The 19,673-nt window shown below is 36.2% G+C and overlaps 3 protein-coding genes across 3 annotated transcripts in view; 2 read left to right on the forward strand and 1 right to left on the reverse strand.

Moving 5' to 3' along the window:
- Positions 1-2,761, forward strand: part of chm (CHM Rab escort protein) — a 43,559-nt gene extending 40,798 nt beyond the window's left edge. The window contains exons 14-15 of the mRNA XM_056731684.1: positions 174-331; positions 1,930-2,761. Coding sequence (XP_056587662.1) covers positions 174-331; positions 1,930-2,196 — 425 coding nt within the window. The 3' untranslated portion in view covers positions 2,197-2,761. The remainder of the gene's footprint in view (positions 1-173; positions 332-1,929) is intronic.
- A 2,783-nt stretch (positions 2,762-5,544) lies between these two features.
- On the forward strand, positions 5,545-11,468 carry wdr55 (WD repeat domain 55). The gene is made up of 8 exons (XM_056731500.1): positions 5,545-5,610; positions 5,817-5,959; positions 6,440-6,540; positions 6,672-6,759; positions 6,937-7,116; positions 8,283-8,382; positions 8,487-8,656; positions 10,363-11,468. The coding sequence occupies exons 1-8, from the start codon at positions 5,575-5,577 to the stop codon at positions 10,697-10,699; spliced, it is 1,155 nt and encodes a 384-aa protein (XP_056587478.1). The 5' UTR covers positions 5,545-5,574; the 3' UTR covers positions 10,700-11,468.
- A 368-nt stretch (positions 11,469-11,836) lies between these two features.
- Positions 11,837-19,161, reverse strand: LOC130408076 (15-hydroxyprostaglandin dehydrogenase [NAD(+)]-like). The gene is made up of 8 exons (XM_056731501.1): positions 19,135-19,161; positions 18,657-18,755; positions 16,444-16,567; positions 16,247-16,353; positions 13,935-14,031; positions 13,777-13,853; positions 13,511-13,674; positions 11,837-13,398 (listed from the first exon to the last, which is right to left on the reverse strand). The coding sequence occupies exons 2-8, from the start codon at positions 18,747-18,749 to the stop codon at positions 13,251-13,253; spliced, it is 810 nt and encodes a 269-aa protein (XP_056587479.1). The 5' UTR covers positions 18,750-18,755; positions 19,135-19,161; the 3' UTR covers positions 11,837-13,250.
- Between the last annotated feature and the right edge of the window lie 512 nt (positions 19,162-19,673).

Here is a 19,673-nt window from a genome sequence, read left to right on the forward strand (position 1 = left end):
TTTCTTTTATCTAAGGGCTTCTTAACTTTTTCTTCCAAGGCCCATTTAGACACGTGTAATCCGTCCCAAAATGCTTCTGTAATATAGAGTCAGTTCTTAAACATCAGAGATGCAAAAGGTTTTGCGTAAAGACCAAATGACAGACCGATTGAAATTGAGTGTTGTGTTTGTAGATACGGAGGAGAGCATCAAGCCCTCGGTGCTGTGGGTCATGTACTTCAACATGAGGGACACGTCTGACCTGGACGACAGCAGCTACAGTCTGCCGAGCAATGTTCACGTGTGCACCGGTCCTGACAGCAGTTTGGGCAGTGACTACTCCATCAAACTGGTGAGTCCAGCAGAGGGAGGCAAACATCAGCTGTGTGTTATGGATCAGAGAACTCTTGAGTGATGTATTGTGACGAGTCTTGGAGAATTTGATTGGTAAAAGTATGATGTTAGTGACCGATCTCAAAACATGAACTGACACAAACTTGTGTGTTAGTCTCTGTGAACGTCTGTTAATGTCTTTTTAATGGATTTCAAGAATTACTTTCACTTTGATTTTAATCTTTCTCGCTCATTAATATTTAAGATAACAAGGTTCACAGAATTTAGAAAACAGTAAATCACCCAAAAATGTCTTTAGGTGGGTTTACACTGACTGGGTCACATATTTATATATGCTCACAATTCAATATACAATAAGTACAATACACAATTCAGAGTATAAAAGTATTATATTAGTGGTGTAGTAGTAGTATGAACAATATTTTAAAGAAAGAATCAAACTCAAATAAAAAATGTAATCAACACATTTATTTCAATAGACATTCTTCAACTTTATTTTTGTTTATACATCTTTTTATACACTATTTTGCATATTTAATTTCCTTTTTTGTAGCACTACACAAATTATATTTGTGTAAACAAAATACAACCAACAGAAAATTTTGAACCGAATCAAAATGACTATTTAATTAAAAAAAATTATATAAAAACTGTAACCGGAACTGCTTCTGTACCACCGTTGTTTATGTCTTGCAAAATGGTCTATAGAAGTGAAATAATTTAGGGTTTAATTGAACTTTGTATATGTATGTGTAAGGGTGACTTTATAATATCACAAACTATATTTAAAAAAATAAATGTTATTAAGAGTCCCTCTGAACTAAAAGTTGTGTTGTTTATACCTTATTCTGATGCATTTCTGAGTGAAACGGAATATCGAATGAGGGGGGGGCGTGACTTGTATTATTCATGGCGAATTGATTGGATGTATAAAAAATCTTTTCAAATGGAATGACAGGTGTAGGGGAGGAGTTAACGAAAGCTCCGCCCAAGTTGTCTAAATTATGTTATCAGAGATGGAAAACCACTAGAGGGAGGAAGTGTCATTTCAGATTATGATTGAAGATTCTGAGTAAACGTGAATTTTAAAAAGAGAATAAACCACACTGATAATCTATTTCATGAAGAAATAGGACTTTTATTTTTTTATTTCACTTTGTGAAATAAAAAAGGAAAGAAAGCTTAACCCCAAGAGAGAACATCTTAAAGCAGTTAAAGCACAAAAAACATGTTGAAATTGTCATGTCTTGGTATCTCAAGCAATAGGACTGTATTTTTACATCACATTATATCATGCCATATATCTATATACAGTATATTATTACACCCCTTTTACTCACTGCAACTTTCCCATATATTAAAGTACCTAACATGGTGCATTGCATTAGGTCGGTGGTGATTGGCTAAAAGACAAATTTGATGTCACATTCAATTAAAAGCTTTGAGTTCATCTCAAACAAGCAAATAAATGATCAGATTAAAGTATGTTGCACCCAAACCTATCAATACAACTTACATAGTCTCCACTTTTATGCTTCAACATAGTGGTTTCAACATGATGGTTTCTACATTTGTGTTTTGTGTGTTTATTCGCAGGCCGAGTCTGTGTTTCATCAGATCCTGCCTGACGAAGAATTCTGTCCTCCCGCTCCCAACCCCGAGGACATCATCTACGACGGCGAAGGCCCGCAGGCCGAGGGCGCAGGCTTTGACCAGACTAATAATACAGAAGCAGATAAAAACCAGGCAGAGGAAGAAAGTGCCGCCGTGGAAACGGACAGCTCTGATCCCGCAGAGAAGATCGACAGTGTTGCCCAGGAAACTCCCCTGGAAAGCGCTCAGACCCCACCCTCTGAGGAATAGCCCCTTCACACACCATTCCTCTCATCTTCGTAATTACGCCTTCTCCCAATGCCCATGGAGGAGAACATATGGTTTCCCCAAAAACACTGTCATTATATCCTGCTTTAAATCTGTGTCTGCACCGAGCGGGCCAACACGCTGCAGTGCCCAAGATTGAGTATAAATATGTTCCCGTGTCCATTACCACTGAAACGACTGTGCCTTTCGTCCGCATCAGCTGAATCTTTCTCATTTTTGTTTGTTGTGTTTATTGTAAACGGATTACTTTTTATAAAACTGGATGTTCTCCTTTTCTCCGTTATTGTGTACATATGTGTTCACAACTTTGCATGGTGCCTTTCATAAGACTGGGTTACTGAAGCTGAATGATTTTCATCAGATGGAAAGATACATTTGAAGCAAGACTAACACATTCTCACACGCATTTCATATCTGAATGATGTAAACAAAAAGTCCCACTTATCAAGTTCTCTGTATCATATCTCTACACATTTCAAAACTGCGTCTTGCTATATTTGTATCATCCAAAAATGCTTGCTGGGATTAAATATTTATTTGAAGTAAATATTTGAAGTCTCTCTGTACGTTCAGATCAGATGCATTTAAATGTACTAGCAACGCTGCAGCGTTTGAAGAAAACGTGTGTTCAATACGCCAATTTATTCTGAGACTGGTGTATAAACTGTGACGCTTGGATTCAAACATTAGCGATGCACGGCAGAATCAAACGGCAGTGGGTTTACCTGCCACGCAGGAGAGAAAGAACACAGTTTGATGACATTTGCTTTGCACTGCCATGGCTGAACAGATGGCTCATTATGGCTCCGAGAGCGCAGTCCTCCCTCACCGCGCTCGCTGTCTTTGTTTCCCTGGAATTTGATATGGGCTCTGCTGAGGGTATTTACTCCTACTGCAGGGGAAGAATTACTGCTGAACACATGGCCCAGGTTAGTCCCAGACCAGAGGAAGTGTGCTGATCCCGCTAGGCCACCGGGATCACAGATGAGTGTTTGGAGTAGATGGAGAGGGATGCGTGTCACATACTGTACAGCATATAGAGTATAGTGTAGTCTTTGCGATGTTTGTGTTTATTTTCAGTATGCATGGAGAAGAACGCAAAATGTGTGTTTTCATATTTCCCATCCGAGGTTTGAATAGAGTAGACAACATCGTGCAGGTGAAGATGGACAAGAATTAATAGACAATTAGAAATTCATTTAATTCAGAATTCAACAAAAGCACTTTGAAATTTTTAAACAATGATGAATTGGAAATCAACTTTATTTGGTTTTGTTTGTTTTGTTTTCCAATACAATTATTATCATCCTTAAAAAACACATACACACACACATAAGAAGATATTTTGAGAAATGTCTCAATGGTTTTGTGTCCATACAATGCAGGTCAATGGGGTCCAATATTGTTTGGTTTCCAACATTCTTCAAAATATTTTATTTGTGTTCTGCAGAAGAATGCGGGTGAGTAAGTAATGAATTCATATTTACATTTATTAAACTATTCAAGAATCATATATACAATAAAAAACTGAATTATTGAAATATAGTGCCAGAGCAAAAAAGGTAGGAAAATAATATATATATATATAAATAATACAATACAATACAATTGTTTAAAATTACATTATTTTCCTTCCCCATTATAATAAAGCTTTTTCTTGTTTAGAGCAAACAATTCATTTTCAGATTCAAAATAATCGATTTAAGCAAAAATAATCATCAAAGAATTGTATTATTTCTTCAAATGCTTTTGCTTTTTATATGATCACATTTCGTTTAGATAATTGTGTTGAAAAACACTGAATAAAAGAGGAACATGTTAGAATTTTCTATTAATATAATAATAAAATGAACAAACAAAAAATATATTCATTTATTTTAAATTAATTTGCTATTCATATTAAATGTTGTCACTTTAGTGTTTTGTTAATTGTATCGTTATTACACATGAATACCGCACATCACAAAAACTGGAGGTCTCCTGTGTATAGCTGTTCGAGTGGCCTTATATCGGCTTCATGCTCCTTGATCGATTTCCCCCATTTTCTTAATTCCATGACAATCCTTTATCTTCAGCATTTTGTTTTCATCTCATTGTTTTGGGGGCATCATATAATTTTCTTCTCTCTTGAATGACCTGCCTGCTCAATAGCATCATTGGGAATCAATTTTCTGCATGGAAAGTCTTGACATTCAAAAGCGAAAGGGTAGAATGTGCCACAGGCGAGACACCTAGCGGGACCCACACTTCTCCAGCACTATGGGGTGTGTTCGGTGGGAGAAATCTTCAGGGACTCACTCTGAGGTGTTGTGAAAATGTTTCTAAACAAATTAAGGATGGAGGAAACCTTTTTTCCTTTGCCTGAGATGCTTTAGGCTATGTGTGATTTTATCTCTCTCTAGCAAGCCGCATAACAACATGTTGTCTTGAAGGTGTAGGAATGTAAACGTATGGGACACAAGACAATCACATGCATAGACTAAACTGTGCATTGAAACATGTGGTCTACCCGCTCAATACAAATATCAAAATATAGTCCTACTCTTACTTTTAATATTTATTTATTTATTTATTTTGAATGGGCAGAATTTTTAACGGATGTCTTGTTTTCCTTACTGCCATTGAGAATGACCTTTAACCTTTAAAGTACAGAATGCAAAGATCAGACCGTAAAACAATGATACTTTCATTTATACTTTAATTTCACTTTGGCTGTTTACAATATTAATATCATTTTTTTTTGCATTTTATTACAAAGAATACCATGATCCATATACGTCCAAATGATGTATTCCAAATGGGTAGCATGCTTAAAACAACATGTCTTAACGTCTTAGATTTGTGAGAGAACAGTGGCTACAATAGGAATTTACTAATTGTATTTATTATAAATGAGTCTAAAGCGCGTGCTTGTGACATGTAATAACGCGAGGACACATGCAGTCATTATTTGATCATGATGAGAATCAGCTCACATCTAATGTGTGCTGTACTGACATCTAGTGGCTGAATAAGGAAATTACATGAGCTCGATCCACATTTGGACTAGATTTTTTTCCGATTTGTTAAATAAATAAACTCCGTGTTTTCTTAATGTAAAGTAAATAATTGCTAAGGCTATTTAGATTTTTCAAATCGTAAGAAAATAGCGGTTTTGTATACGAAAGTAGATCGTTTAAATTAACTGTGAATGCATGTTCATTTATTTATTTTATATAACCACTATTTTATTGTACAAAAGTCGTGAACGTCAAAATGGCATCATTATTCGTTTAAAACACTGTTTTTAAATAAACAAACAAACCTCATCCGCCTGCGTCACCTTGTGACCCGGAAGTGAATTATTAGCCTACAACAAAGATGGCGACTCCCTCAGAGCACGAGGATTCATGTGAAGTAAGATAAAACAGCCATTAAATGACATTTATATAACCAAATGTACTTGTTAACAACACGTTATTTGATTATAGTTGTTCCGTGTAAGTGTTTGGTTTAAATAAACGAATAAGCCTGACTGTCCGCGCTCTGTTGAAGAACGTGAATACACTGATGTCTGTCTGCTGTGTGATGTTTATCATCAAATGAGGTTTCGTGTTGTACAGGAGGAGACTGCAGAAGAACCTAAAGCACCAAAGATACGACAAACACCAGAAGACATCAAACTAGAGGCGATTGCCATCACACTCGCTTTCCATCCCAGCCAAGACATCCTTGCAGCCGGAGATATCGATGGAGATATATACTTGTAAGAGATTTTCCTTCTCATATCAACATCACGTGGTCGATGTTGGTGTGTTTGATGTTTGATTTTATGTTGAGGGTCACAGACATCTAATATGAAGAGTTTGGTTCCAAAACGATGTTGGGTTCAAATATATGTTTTTATTGTGTAAGTTTGCTGTATTTGGTTGTGTTATTATGGCTTCAATCAAAACAAATCAACGGCAATTTGATTTATATTATATAATGCACATAATAAAAACAGGATTTGGGAAAATAGGTGTTATTTTGGAACACTTCATATAATAATTGTGTTCAAATAATAAATCATTTAATACAACATCATGTCATAATGTCATTTAAGTTGTATTTTAATACAATTTATTTTCTTGTAAAATTGTTTTATTTCTTTACTAAAAAAATATGTTTTATTAACTTTCCCATATTTTTTTACTGAGAACTGAAAAATATCCGCTTCCTTTAATTCGTGATCATTGGTTCGCAGATATTCATACTCGTGCACTGAAGGAGAGAATAAAGAGCTGTGGTCATCAGGACATCACCTCAAATCCTGCAGGAAAGTGCTTTTCTCCAGCGATGGACAGAGTAAGGAAACGTTTGGTTGAATAACAGAGTAATAGATCAGTTTGTGCTGTATAACATCAACAGCAATTCTGAAATATCGATCCGTTGCAACCCAAGTGATATCGTGTGGATTCTCTACTCTGTGTTTCCAGAATTATTCAGCGTTTCCAAAGACAAGGCAGTTCACATTATGGATGTGGAGGCTGGAAAACTGGTGACACGCATCCCGAAAGCTCACAAGTACCACACATTCCTCCTTCTGTAACTTCAGTGCTGTAATCTATTGTATATCCCAAATATTCCTCAATTACATCATCTGAACCACTTAAAGTGACGTGTGGTTGCATTTGTAACAAAGTCTTCTTATCCAACTTACTTGTGCGGCTGTGGTTAACTTAGTCTTGTTTTCGTTTGGAGGGTCGCCATCAATGCCCTGCTGTTGGTGGATGAGAATATATTCGCTACAGGGGACGATGGGGGAACGCTGAAGATTTGGGACCTGAGGAAAGGAACATCATTCATGGATCTGAAGCAACATGAAGATTATATCAGTGATATCGCTGTTGACCAGGCCAAGAAGATATTGCTTACATCCAGGTACCAATAATACAAATAAATGGGTTCAGTAATAATCAGACTGGTTTGGAAGGGATTTGAGTAGTTTGACTCCAACTTATACGCCTGGTTTCAATCATTATTAACTGTATATGTAGTACAACATTATTAGCCGTTACTGATTCAACTTTACATTGATTGGTAACCCGTTATAATGAGGTTGTATTTGAAAATATTAGTTAATGAACTATGAACAAACAATTGTAGTGGTATTAACTAACTTAAATAAGGATGAGTTAATGCTGAAACACTTATAAAAAGCTGTGCATTTACAAATACTGTATTACTGTAAAGTGTTAACACTTTGGGTAGTTGACAGACTAATATGCAAATTTGTCTTTTAGAAAAAAGACAACTATGATGATAAATCTCTCTTATGCTATTTTAAAATTTAAATATCAATATTGATAACATAAAACAATATAATATTAACAGTTTCTATGTACGATTTATTCGCCACCCGTTTGCACTTTTTAATTGGTACTATTAAGTATTATTAGGATCTAGATTAATCTACTAACACTATATTTATAAATACTAAATTAATAGCCGTTTAATTATTGGTTTTACGACACTATTACTTATAAATTCCAGCTTGACTCCTGTTTTCGAAAATGAAGTTTCATTTCTGGTTTGATTATGGAATAAATCACTTGCTCATCACAATCATTTAGATGTATTTTTAACATTAACGTTAAAAGACAGATAAGAAATTTAGGGTTGGCTTTAAAAATGTTAGAAATACAAAATTAATCGCATCACTTACTAGATATAAATGTCATTTAATTATCAAATAATAGCTAATATTTTGAAGTAATCATTAGTGATTGACATGTTTACGGTTAATCAGATGTGCGGAATGGCTTACAGTATTTTCAGTAAATCAGTGTTATGTTCAAAGCATTATTGTGGATCCTTAAAATGAAATATTACTAAATATTTACATATATAATATATTTTTTTGTATTTATATAATTGTTGTTTTTGATATTTTGTTGTTTAATACGGTGAATGTAGTTTTATCTATTGCTCAACTGTGCAAAGGTTTTTGGAGCCACTGTATTTTATCCAGTCTGGTGTTGTTTATCTAATATGATTTCATGATGTTATTATGTTCATTTATGACGGTTGTGTGTTTTTAACCCCAGCGGTGATGGAACTTTAGGTGTATTGAATATTAAGAGACGGCGATTTGAACTGCTTTCAGAAATCCAAATTGGAGATCTGACCTCCGTTTCAATAATGAAAGTAAGTGTGAAGCGATGATCTCTCATTGTAACCGTCATCTTGCCTTTTTTGCTATCAGCATGCATACTTTGACTTATAACAATCTCATTTTCTTTGACACACAGAGAGGTCGTAAGGTTGTGTGTGGCTCCACCGAGGGCTCTTTACACATCTTCAACTGGGATGGTTTTGGGGCCACCAGTGACTGTTTTGATATTCAGGCAGAGTCTGTGGATTGTATCGTTCCTATTACAGAGAGTTTACTGTGTGCTGCCTCTATGGACGGTGTTATCAGGTAAGACTAAATCTAAATCCATAAGTATGTCTAGAGCTGGGCGATTTTTCTCATTTTTTCGATTCATTCGAATTTACATTTTTAACGCGATTTAAATCGAAATTTAAAAACAAAAGTTTATCATGCGCATCAAATAAGATACGTTGGAAATACTTGTCAATACCACTTGATGACGCTCTTGATCCATCTGATCGTGCCTCAACCGCTCACTCAGAGTATGCTTTATGAGGAATATTAAGAGATGAAAACAACACAGTCAGCCATCCTCCAAATAACAGATCCACCTCAACATGCACAACGCCAGGTTTCAATAGCGGCATTTTCCAACACCATTCAATATGATAAAAAGACACACCGATGGCTAGAAATAAAAATAGCAAGCTCTTTTATGGAAACGGCGCCATCAACTTGCCATTCAATCAGAAGACAAAGTCTAAGCTGAACTGACAGCTTTTTTTGATGTCTCCTGATGTAGATCCAGATCCACTTAAATGGTTGAAGGAGCATGAGGCAAACTTCCCCAAGCTCAGCAAACTTGTAAAAAATGAGCTGGGGTTCAGTGCCAGTGGGAACGTTGTGACCTTTTCTAGAGCATGTTTGAAGCCTTAAATAGTTGACAAACTGGTCTTGCTGTCATGAAGTCTGTAGTAATATCATGTTTTCATGATCATGTAAAAAGTGCTGGTCTTTGTAAATCTTGTGGTTTGATTTACAAACTCCTTAGTTCCTGTTACTATTTTTTTTTATTGCTCGACTTTAACAGAATGATGTGACTTTTCTCACCTGGTATGTTCAGAATTATAGGTTTTATTGAAATTCAAGCTATATTTGCTTTCAGTTTTCAATCATATATTTTGCAAAGTTGTTCTTCTACAACTTCTCGACCACTGTAAAGTACACTGAAAAACAACTTGGCCTATACAATACAGAAATGTTTTAAAACTTATTTATGTTTTTAAAGTTACTAGTAAAGAGAATGTTAATTCAGTACTGTATTGTTGCAGTTATGTTTTATGGTGACTAGTTAAACAAAAAATAGAAATCGTGAATCGGTCAAATGTTCTAGATTTAAATTTGTTGCCAAATCGCCCGGCCCTAATTATGTCCACATCCCGTCATTACCTGCATGAATGAAAGAGACTAATAATTAAATATGAAATAATAAATGTCAACGTGCTAGGGCAAGCATCATTGGTGTTGCTCATACTATGTATTAACTTGGGTGTGTAACTCATGTTCCATCCGTTCTGTTTAGACAAGAATAATACCATGAAGCGATGGTTCACCCAAAATAAAAAATTCTGTCAGTTACTCGCCCTCAGGTTGTTCCAAACCGGTTTAAATTTCTTTGTTCTGATGAACACAAAGAAAGATATTTGGAAGAATGTCAGTTGGGGATGAGATCTGTTCTTCAAAATATCTTTCTTTGTGTTTAGCCGATAAAATAAATGTATTCAGGTTTGGAACAACACCTGACAGAATTTTCATTTTTGGGGTGAACCGTCCCTTTAAATCAATCAAGACTGCATTACTTTAAAGGGATAGTTCACCCCAAAAATGCTCTCCTCATTTATTCTCCCACATTTATAATCTGTGTATGACAAAATTGTGTAAATGTGGCAAGTTTTAAATGGGATAGCTGTTCAAATGTTTAAAATAAAGTCCGTACATTGTAAAAATAAACATTATTTACTTTCATTCTGCAGAGTTGTTAGTATTCTACCCAACCGTGTGGTGGGCAGTATCGGACAACACGTCGGTGAGCCCATCGAGGAGATCACACCCTCGAGAGACACACAGTTTCTGGCCAGCTGTGCTCATGACCAGCTGATCAAATTCTGGGACATCTCCAGCGTTCCTGACATAAAGGTGAATGATTATCGGCGTAGAAAGAAGAAAGATGGACGCCTCAAAGCTTTAAGTAATAAAGCTTTTGATACCGGACAGAATTTCTTTGCTGGACTGTTGGACACAAATGAGGAAAAAGATAAAGAAGAGGAAGATGATGAGGAGGACGATGACAGTGACAGTGGAAGCGATTGAAAACACAAAGAGTTTATTTTGATACTGCCTGAACATTTGTTTCCAGTGTTGTCATGTTTATTTAAAGGGACAGTGCATCTTTTCAATCAATGGCTTGATCCACTGAATAATAATTGCTAGGCTTCGATTGAAAAGAATAAATACACAGTTTTGTTATCATAAACATAGTCTGTTATGACTTATTCTCAACATTGTATTTTTTTGCATCATACAGCAAAATCCCTACAAATATGTCTTCAGCTTGTGGATACAAGCTTTTGGTTATTTTAAATTGTGAACCAAGTATTTCGTATACTATTCAATGTTGGAAATCTGAAAATACACAGAACACTTCAGGATTTCCCTTAGCAAACAGAATGAGTTTGTTTAGAGTTATGTGATATTCTGTACTGTTTCCAGGTCATTCAAATATAAGCAAATGTTTGTGTTAAATCTTCATTCTAGTGCACAAGAAGTTGTTGTTGTACATGTAAATCATCCTGAGATAACATCGATCTTCAGTCCATGAGAGCTCAAAACAAACTGTCATTAAAGCAACTGTTAACTTAATGACAAACAATGTTATTCTGATCATATACATTTGAAAGGACATCACCACAGACGGTGTGGCAGTGATAGAAGCTGATTGGCTAATGTAGCCTACACTACTATAATAGAAGTGTAGTGCAATATTTATAAAGGAAGTGAATTTCACATTATTATTATATTAAAGTTCAGAAACACCATACATTACAAATTTTTGATATTAAAGTTAAGTCTTTATCTATAACCTGTTTCGTGTTGTCCCTTGTCATTTTGCTGCCACATTATTCAGAATAAGGTTTTAGGTTTTAATAATTAATGATGTTTTTCTTCCAAAGAAAGACCCTAACCAATGAAAAAAATGAAAAAGTACATCCTGCTATATAATGAGTTGCTGTGTAGACTAGTTCTATTGGATAGGAATAAATTCATGGCCGTGTTCCTGTTTTAACCATTAACCTATATGTAAAAAATATGTGACTCATTCAGGGAACATTAAGTATCTAAATATCATTCAAGTAACAATTTTCAATACAGGCTATTTAGTAGCCATACAAAAAGTATAACAAGTGTTCGATTTTGGCATCATCACACAGTACCAAACACTGGCAACAATTGACAGTATTTCTTCTTTATTTAGAAACAGAAATATTCAAAGCTTGTGCAGAAACATGATAGCGTCTACACACATTAAACTCCTGTCGGTCAAAGATCAAACTAGTGCCGTTAACCTTTTGAACATCAGATGTTGATAACAGGTTTCTTGTGATGTCTGTCTTTACCAATTTCCTCAAGAGGTTAAACTGCTTGTTGTGTTGACTTTAACCTGAAACTTTTTCTGTCTCGATTCATAAAGAGAGTTCTTGTCTTCAATTCCTCCAATTCATCATATCTTAGTAGGAATTTAGCCTTGAATAAAACTTTAAAAGAAGCAATGTGGAGATTTTAACGGCATCTAGTGGTGAGGTTGCGAATTGCAACCAACATCTCACTCCACCCCTCCCTCAGGAAGCACTACGGAGGCGGGACTAAAATGTTTTTTTTATTTCTTTGCCGATGGAGAAAACATGCCCTGTAGAGCAGTTTGTCCATTTAGGGCTACTGTTAAAACAACACGAATTCCATGAAGGGGACCCACGGTGTATGTAGATAAAAAATAGCTAATTCTAAGGTAATAAAAACATAACCCTTCAATTGGGTTTTATACACCTCTGAAGACATAGTCATGTATATTATATTACATTTCTGACAATAGATCCTCCAAAAAAATGGCACACTGGACCATTAACTGTACTCCTGCTGTTGTGTATTACAGGCTGGTTTGGGGCACTGGACATTTGTACACATGTAAGCAAACACAGTTCTGTAAAATCAGCAATATTTTACAGTAAAAATCTGTTGCATTCTTCCTTGTATTAAAATGCTCTAGAGGTCTCAACGAGTAATTTTCAACTTATTTATCAAAACACCACTCTAATATTACAAGATAATGAGATTAGTACAAAGTTATATGACTGTAATTGGTAGTCAAGGTATAATAATCAAGCCCCAGTATGAAATCTGTACAAATCCAATTAATTTAACTAGAGATGCACGATATGTTAATTTCGTCTGATAACGGTAACCAATTTTTCTAAATTGTTATTATATATTGGTCAATATGCAGTATCTTTTTCTCTGAGCCTGAAACAAAAGGCTAAAAGCAACAGCTTTTATTTTAAAACATTGACTACCAAAATCAAGGTAAAATATAGTTTTTTTCTTCAAAAATCACGTACCAAACCTACTTTATATTAGTTAAAGATTCTTTAACTTTTAAAATTTTCTGAAATAATGTTTAATTATAGATATTCTTCCAGTGAAACCCACACAAGTTATTTGAATGTTTTTTTTATCCGATATGATAACCTTAAAAATGTCCATTTATCGGATAATACCGATATGGCCGATATGATCAAGCATCCCTAGGTTAAACCATAAAATTGGCACATAAACAAAAGGGAATTGTAAGGAAAAAGCTGATTGGCTACTATAGGTCGACTTTAGTAGATGGGAAATCCTTGACTTGTTTAGGGAAAGAATAAAACGCAGCACCATCAACGTGAACCATCAGAGCTTCTCCATTCTTGGTCTCATCTTTCACAAGAACAAGAAAGGCCTTGGCCACGTTATCAGTCCTGCAAATAAACATACATGGGCAAGAATCATCAGATATACAAACAGCAACCGCAGTAGGGTTCAACAAGCAACTTTGAAGGTGAATGTGTCTATATTCATGAGTCAACTCACTCCATAACGCCGTACTGTTCCATAATCTTCTCCGACAAATTCCTCAAGTGTGAAAACCTTCCGACGTGCTCCTCTGAACTAAATAAGGTCACAAGGTTTGTGTTCACAAAACCTGGACAGAGGATGTTGATCCGCACTCCGTGATTGGCCACAGTGGAAACTCCCTGTTGGCATAGCAAGGTGTGCACCACATTATTTCAACTCATTGTACATCTGCACTACAATTTTGATACATTCAAAATTTGATAAATTTGATAAATACATACAGCCATGGCCCGGGTGAACCCCACCACACCATGTTTAGTCGCTGTGTAGACGGGCGTTGGAAACAGAGGCCCTAGACCTAAAGTCGATATGCAAAGAATGCAAAGAATTTGTTTTCTCTTCTGTTTGTGATGAAGTTCTTTCAAATTGTTTAACAAACCTGCCAAAGATGCAACATTGACAATGACTCCTCCCTTTCCACCTTTATCCTTCTTCATATGATCTAGAGCCAGATAGGTTCCTCTGACCACTCCACCCTGTAATGATCACATCACCAAAAATCATGTTCCCAGACAGAGCTACACAGACACACAGACAGACATACAGAGAGACATTCAGACAGACATACACACAGACATAGACACAGACATACAGACAGACATACAGACAGACATACAGACAGACATACAGACAGACATACAGACAGACATACAGAGAGACATTCAGACAGACATACACACAGACATACACACAGACAAAGACACAGACATTCAGACAGACATACACACAGACATACAGAGAGACCTTCAGACAGACATAGACACAGACATACACACAGACATACACACAGACATACAGACAGACATTCAGACAGACATACACACAGACATAGACACAGACAGACATTCAGACAGACATACACACAGACATAGACACAGACATACAGACAGACATTCAGACAGACATACACACAGACATACAGACAGACATTCAGACAGACATAGACACAGACATACACACAGACATACAGACAGACATTCAGACAGACATACACACAGACATACAGACAGACATTCAGACAGACATAGACACAGACATTCAGACATACATACACACAGACATACACACAGACATACACACAGACATACAGACAGACATTCAGACAGACATAGACACAGACATACACACAGACATACAGACAGACATTCAGACAGACATCGACACAGACATACATACACACAGACATAGACACAGACATACAGACAGACATTCAGACAGACATACACACAGACATACAGACAGACATTCAGACAGACATACACACAGACATAGACACAGACAGACATTCAGACAGACATACACACAGACATAGACACAGACATACAGACAGACATTCAGACAGACATACAGACAGACATTCAGACATACATACACACAGACATACAGACAGACATTCAGACAGACATACACACAGACATACAGACAGACATTCAGACAGACATAGACACAGACATACACACAGACATACACACAGACATACAGACATACATACACACAGACATACAGACAGACATACATACAGACAGACATTCAGACAGACATAGACACAGACATACACACAGACAGACATTCAGACAGACATCGACACAGACATACACACAGACATAGACACAGACATACAGACAGACATTCAGACAGACATCGACACAGACATACACACAGACATACAGACAGACATTCAGACAGACATAGACACAGACATACACACAGACATACAGACAGACATTCAGACAGACATAGACACAGACATACACACAGACATACAGACAGACATTCAGACAGACATCGACACAGACATACACACAGACATACAGACAGACATTCAGACAGACATAGACACAGACATACACACAGACATACAGACATACATTCAGACAGACATACACACAGACATACACACAGACATACAGACATACAGACAGACAGACATAGACACAGACATACACACAGACATACAGACATACATTCAGACAGACATACACACAGACATAGACACAGACATACAGACAGACATTCAGACAGACATAGACACAGACATAGACACAGACATACAGACAGACATAGACACAGACATACACACAGACATACAGACAGACATTCAGACAGACATAGACACAGACATACACACAGACATACAGACATACATTCAGACAGACATACAGACAGACATAGACACAGACATACAGACAGACATTCAGACAGACATACACACAGACATACACACAGACATACAGACATACATTCAGACAGACATACACACAGACATAGACACAGACATACAGACAGACATTCAGACAGACATCGACACAGACATACACACAGACATAGACACAGACATACAGACAGACATTCAGACAGACATCGACACAGACATACACACAGACATACAGACAGACATTCAGACAGACATAGACACAGACATACACACAGACATACAGACAGACATTCAGACAGACATAGACACAGACATACACACAGACATACAGACAGACATTCAGACAGACATACAGACAGACATTCAGACAGACATACAGACATACAGACAGACATACAGACAGACAGACATTCAGACAGACATAGACACAGACATACACACAGACATACAGACAGACATTCAGACAGACATCGACACAGACATACAGACAGACAAAGACACAGACACAGACACACAGACAGACAGACACCTCATACCAGATTTATTGCAATAGCTTTCTCCCAGTCATTTTCATTGACGATTCCTGCATTATTGCACACAATGTCTATTTGGCCGTATTTTTCCACAACTTTTTGAAAAACTCCTGTAAAGGAAAATATGAAGGCGTTTCTTTTATTCAGTTTTAACATTAAAGACAGATAATACTATTTATTTAATGCATTTTACAAAACACCTTTAAATTGCTCCTCTGATGTGACATCAGCAGTGTAAAATTCAGTCCTGTCTGGTCCATATTCTTGGTTAAGTGTGACCTTTAACTCCTTTCCCAGTGATTCATTTACGTCAATGATAGCCACCTGTAATAAAAAAAGAATCAGTGTACTGTAGGGCAGGCTACAGTTCAGTATAGTAAACATAGATATAGTAAATACACATTCTAAATATATAGACGTTGGAGAAATGAAACCACTAATATTTGTTCTTTTTTTAAACCAACATCGCAAATATTCAATGCATTTATAAACAAAAAGATCATATTTGAAATATATCACACTAGCATGCGCTCCAACGTTTGTCATTATTATTCTAAATAACCCTTACGAAAATGAACCACAGTTTTATTATTGTAAAAGTGTATTAGACATGTTTTTATATTTTTATACTTTTTTCCCTTTTGGCTGACTGACTAGTATTCGTTTTAACCACAATTTTTTTTTAAATGGGGGTTACCATGGTGAGATCATGATACATTAGTGGTTAATGTGGTTTTACTAGAAATAAAAAGATGGATAGTATAGCTTAACCACCCTTTCGTAAGAATAAGAAATAAGAAGTTTTATAATATTGGTATGTATTCAGTTCCCTTTGGTGGAATGACCTACGAGCCTACATCCGAACTGCAGTATCCTTCACAAGTTAAAAAAAAACAGCTCAAATGACCTGTTCCGCATTTATTTGACTAACCAATAATTCTGTATGTCTGTCTGTCAAAAACACATTTTGTTATTTCTCTCCTTGCTTACTGCAGCATTATTCCTCCTAGAAGCATGGCCGTGTAAACTAAAGGTAGTGTTTAGCGTGTTGACAAAATGTTCATAAAGTGAATTAGGGTAAACTAGGACGCCTCAACTGTAGTGTTTATTTCCTGAAATTCCTGTTCTATCAAATTTTTGTCAATAGGACTTCAACTGTAATTTTAGCATGGATGGATCTTCATGTGGTTGCCCAGAAAGGGGCGGGCACTTGTCAATCAAGAAGCTTTCCTGGAATTGCATGACAAAGGTCTTTTACATAAGATCCTGACTGAATTACAAAGGACATAAATCTGTCAAAAATAAGACAATTTTCCGAATTGCCGTCAAATTATGTTTTTGATCTATTCTACCAACAAAATATGTATTAAAGTGTTGAAAATGTGATATTGGTTTTTGTCTTTCAAACATTTTGTGTCGTCCCACATTGTCCAATGTGTTGAGAATGTGGGACAGCATATTTTGGGTAATCTTGAAGTCTTTAAATGGGGGAAATGTGCATTTAGGGACTTTATAAATCCAATGACAAGGGCTAATATGCCCTAATTAAAAATGGGTGTTAATGTGGATTACTGGAGGTTAGAACATTAGATGGATGATGATGGGTCTCTATCTACTTGTTCGTCGAGTAGCCCCAATTTTAATGGAGAATTTGAACCTGAATGAATAATCTGTTAATCAAATTGTTGCTTGGTGTTGCTTTAACGCTTAGTTGATTTGTTTATCGTTATGTAAAACAAATGTTAAACCATTTTAAGAGAGTTTTAAATGAATCTAAATGAATGTACACAGTAGATTGTTAATCCTGTGTCAAGATAGAAGTATTGGAATAGCCTATATGCATTTTCTTTTTGCGATTTCTGTACTTGGCATTTTTTCATAATGCTTTTTAAAAATTGGTGATTTCGTGATTGCCATGCATAGATTAATAGGCTTTTTTAGGCCTAATACACATGTCCCAGATTACAAAGTGAACTGTGTCATATTATCAAATTGAGGCTGAATTTATTAGGCACAAAAACACTCATAGGTGTGTCTTGTCTCCTCTTGGTATAATATCTACACTCTTTCTTCTGGTGTGATTAGAAAACAAGTCTAATATGTTGATCTAACGTGTATGATAGATATAGAAATAAATGGCAGAAGTCAAAATTGCTTAATATGTCCTACCCGAATTGACCCTATGCTCTCCTGCTTGTAAATTGCTTTGGATAAAATGCGTCTGCCAAATGATGTAAGATGTAAATGTATATATAGGTTAGTTCAAGTTCAACCGAGCATACAGACAGAAGAACGAAACGTCAATATTAAAAAAAACATCAAAAACATCAAACACGTAACAACGCAGTTCTTACTTGGAACAGTTGTGGATGTAAAAACTCCAAAATAAAATAAAGTAATAGGCTCTGTTTACCTTTGCACCATTTTTAAGGAGTATTTCGACAAAGCTTCTTCCCAAACCCTGAGCTCCTCCGGTCACCAGAGCCACTTTATCTTCCAAATCCATCACAGTCTGCCGAATAAACACAACAGCTTGAAGAGGACGGTGTCGGAGTTCTGCTTTTAAATGCGTGTGTGAGGTAGCGTGCGGCGCTGCGCAGACCGATCGCGCACGACTTCAGTGGTCTGTGATGTCATACGATGATCGGTCTGCGCAGCGCCGCACGCAGTGAAGCCGAACGTTATGCGTTTCATCATTCTGCCGTATTTGTAAGCGTCGCGTGTGAAAGATTTCAATCATTAAAACACAGTTCGTGACTGCATGATATTTTAGAAAGCATACACGCGTGTCGGAACGCAATGTGACGAGCCTGTTATCGATTATTTACGAGATGTTTCATTAGAGTACGTTAAGAGAAATGTATAAAACCAGAAAGAACAACACGACTTACCTCTGCAGCCAGAAAACTAAGCAACTGTTATCATATGTGATTGTGTAACACAGGCAAAGGCTGATGGGAGGAGTTGCCTTATAGTTTACAGATGAAACACTCGCGCGCGCGCACACAGAAACTGTTTGTCTTGCACATGTGGCTTTGATTAAAACTTAGAAATATCTTGTTCATAGTGTTATATAAAGAGCATTGGTACTTTTCAAACAAGTTAAGAAGTGCAACCTATTAAAAAGCACTTAAAATATTTCAACATATGTGATTCAGCTGTATTTATTTTTTCACACACATTGCGTCACTCAGTCGTGGCGTAATTTCCCATCAGATCTCAATTTGAAGTTTCTTAAAATAAAGAAGGAAACAAAGTGAATTTTGTTAACTGTAAAACATTGTAAAGAAAGAAAAACATGCACTTTTAAAAATAAAGGTGCTAGGTTGTATTTTGGTTTCTCTCAGACTCATTCTATCACATGTGCAATTCTGACACTGTAAACTAACCAGTATTTAAATAGTAATCTATCCTTTGACACCAGAATCAT

The sequence above is a fragment of the Triplophysa dalaica genome, chromosome 19 (assembly GCF_015846415.1).
Source record: "Triplophysa dalaica isolate WHDGS20190420 chromosome 19, ASM1584641v1, whole genome shotgun sequence".
NCBI lineage: Eukaryota > Metazoa > Chordata > Actinopteri > Cypriniformes > Nemacheilidae > Triplophysa > Triplophysa dalaica.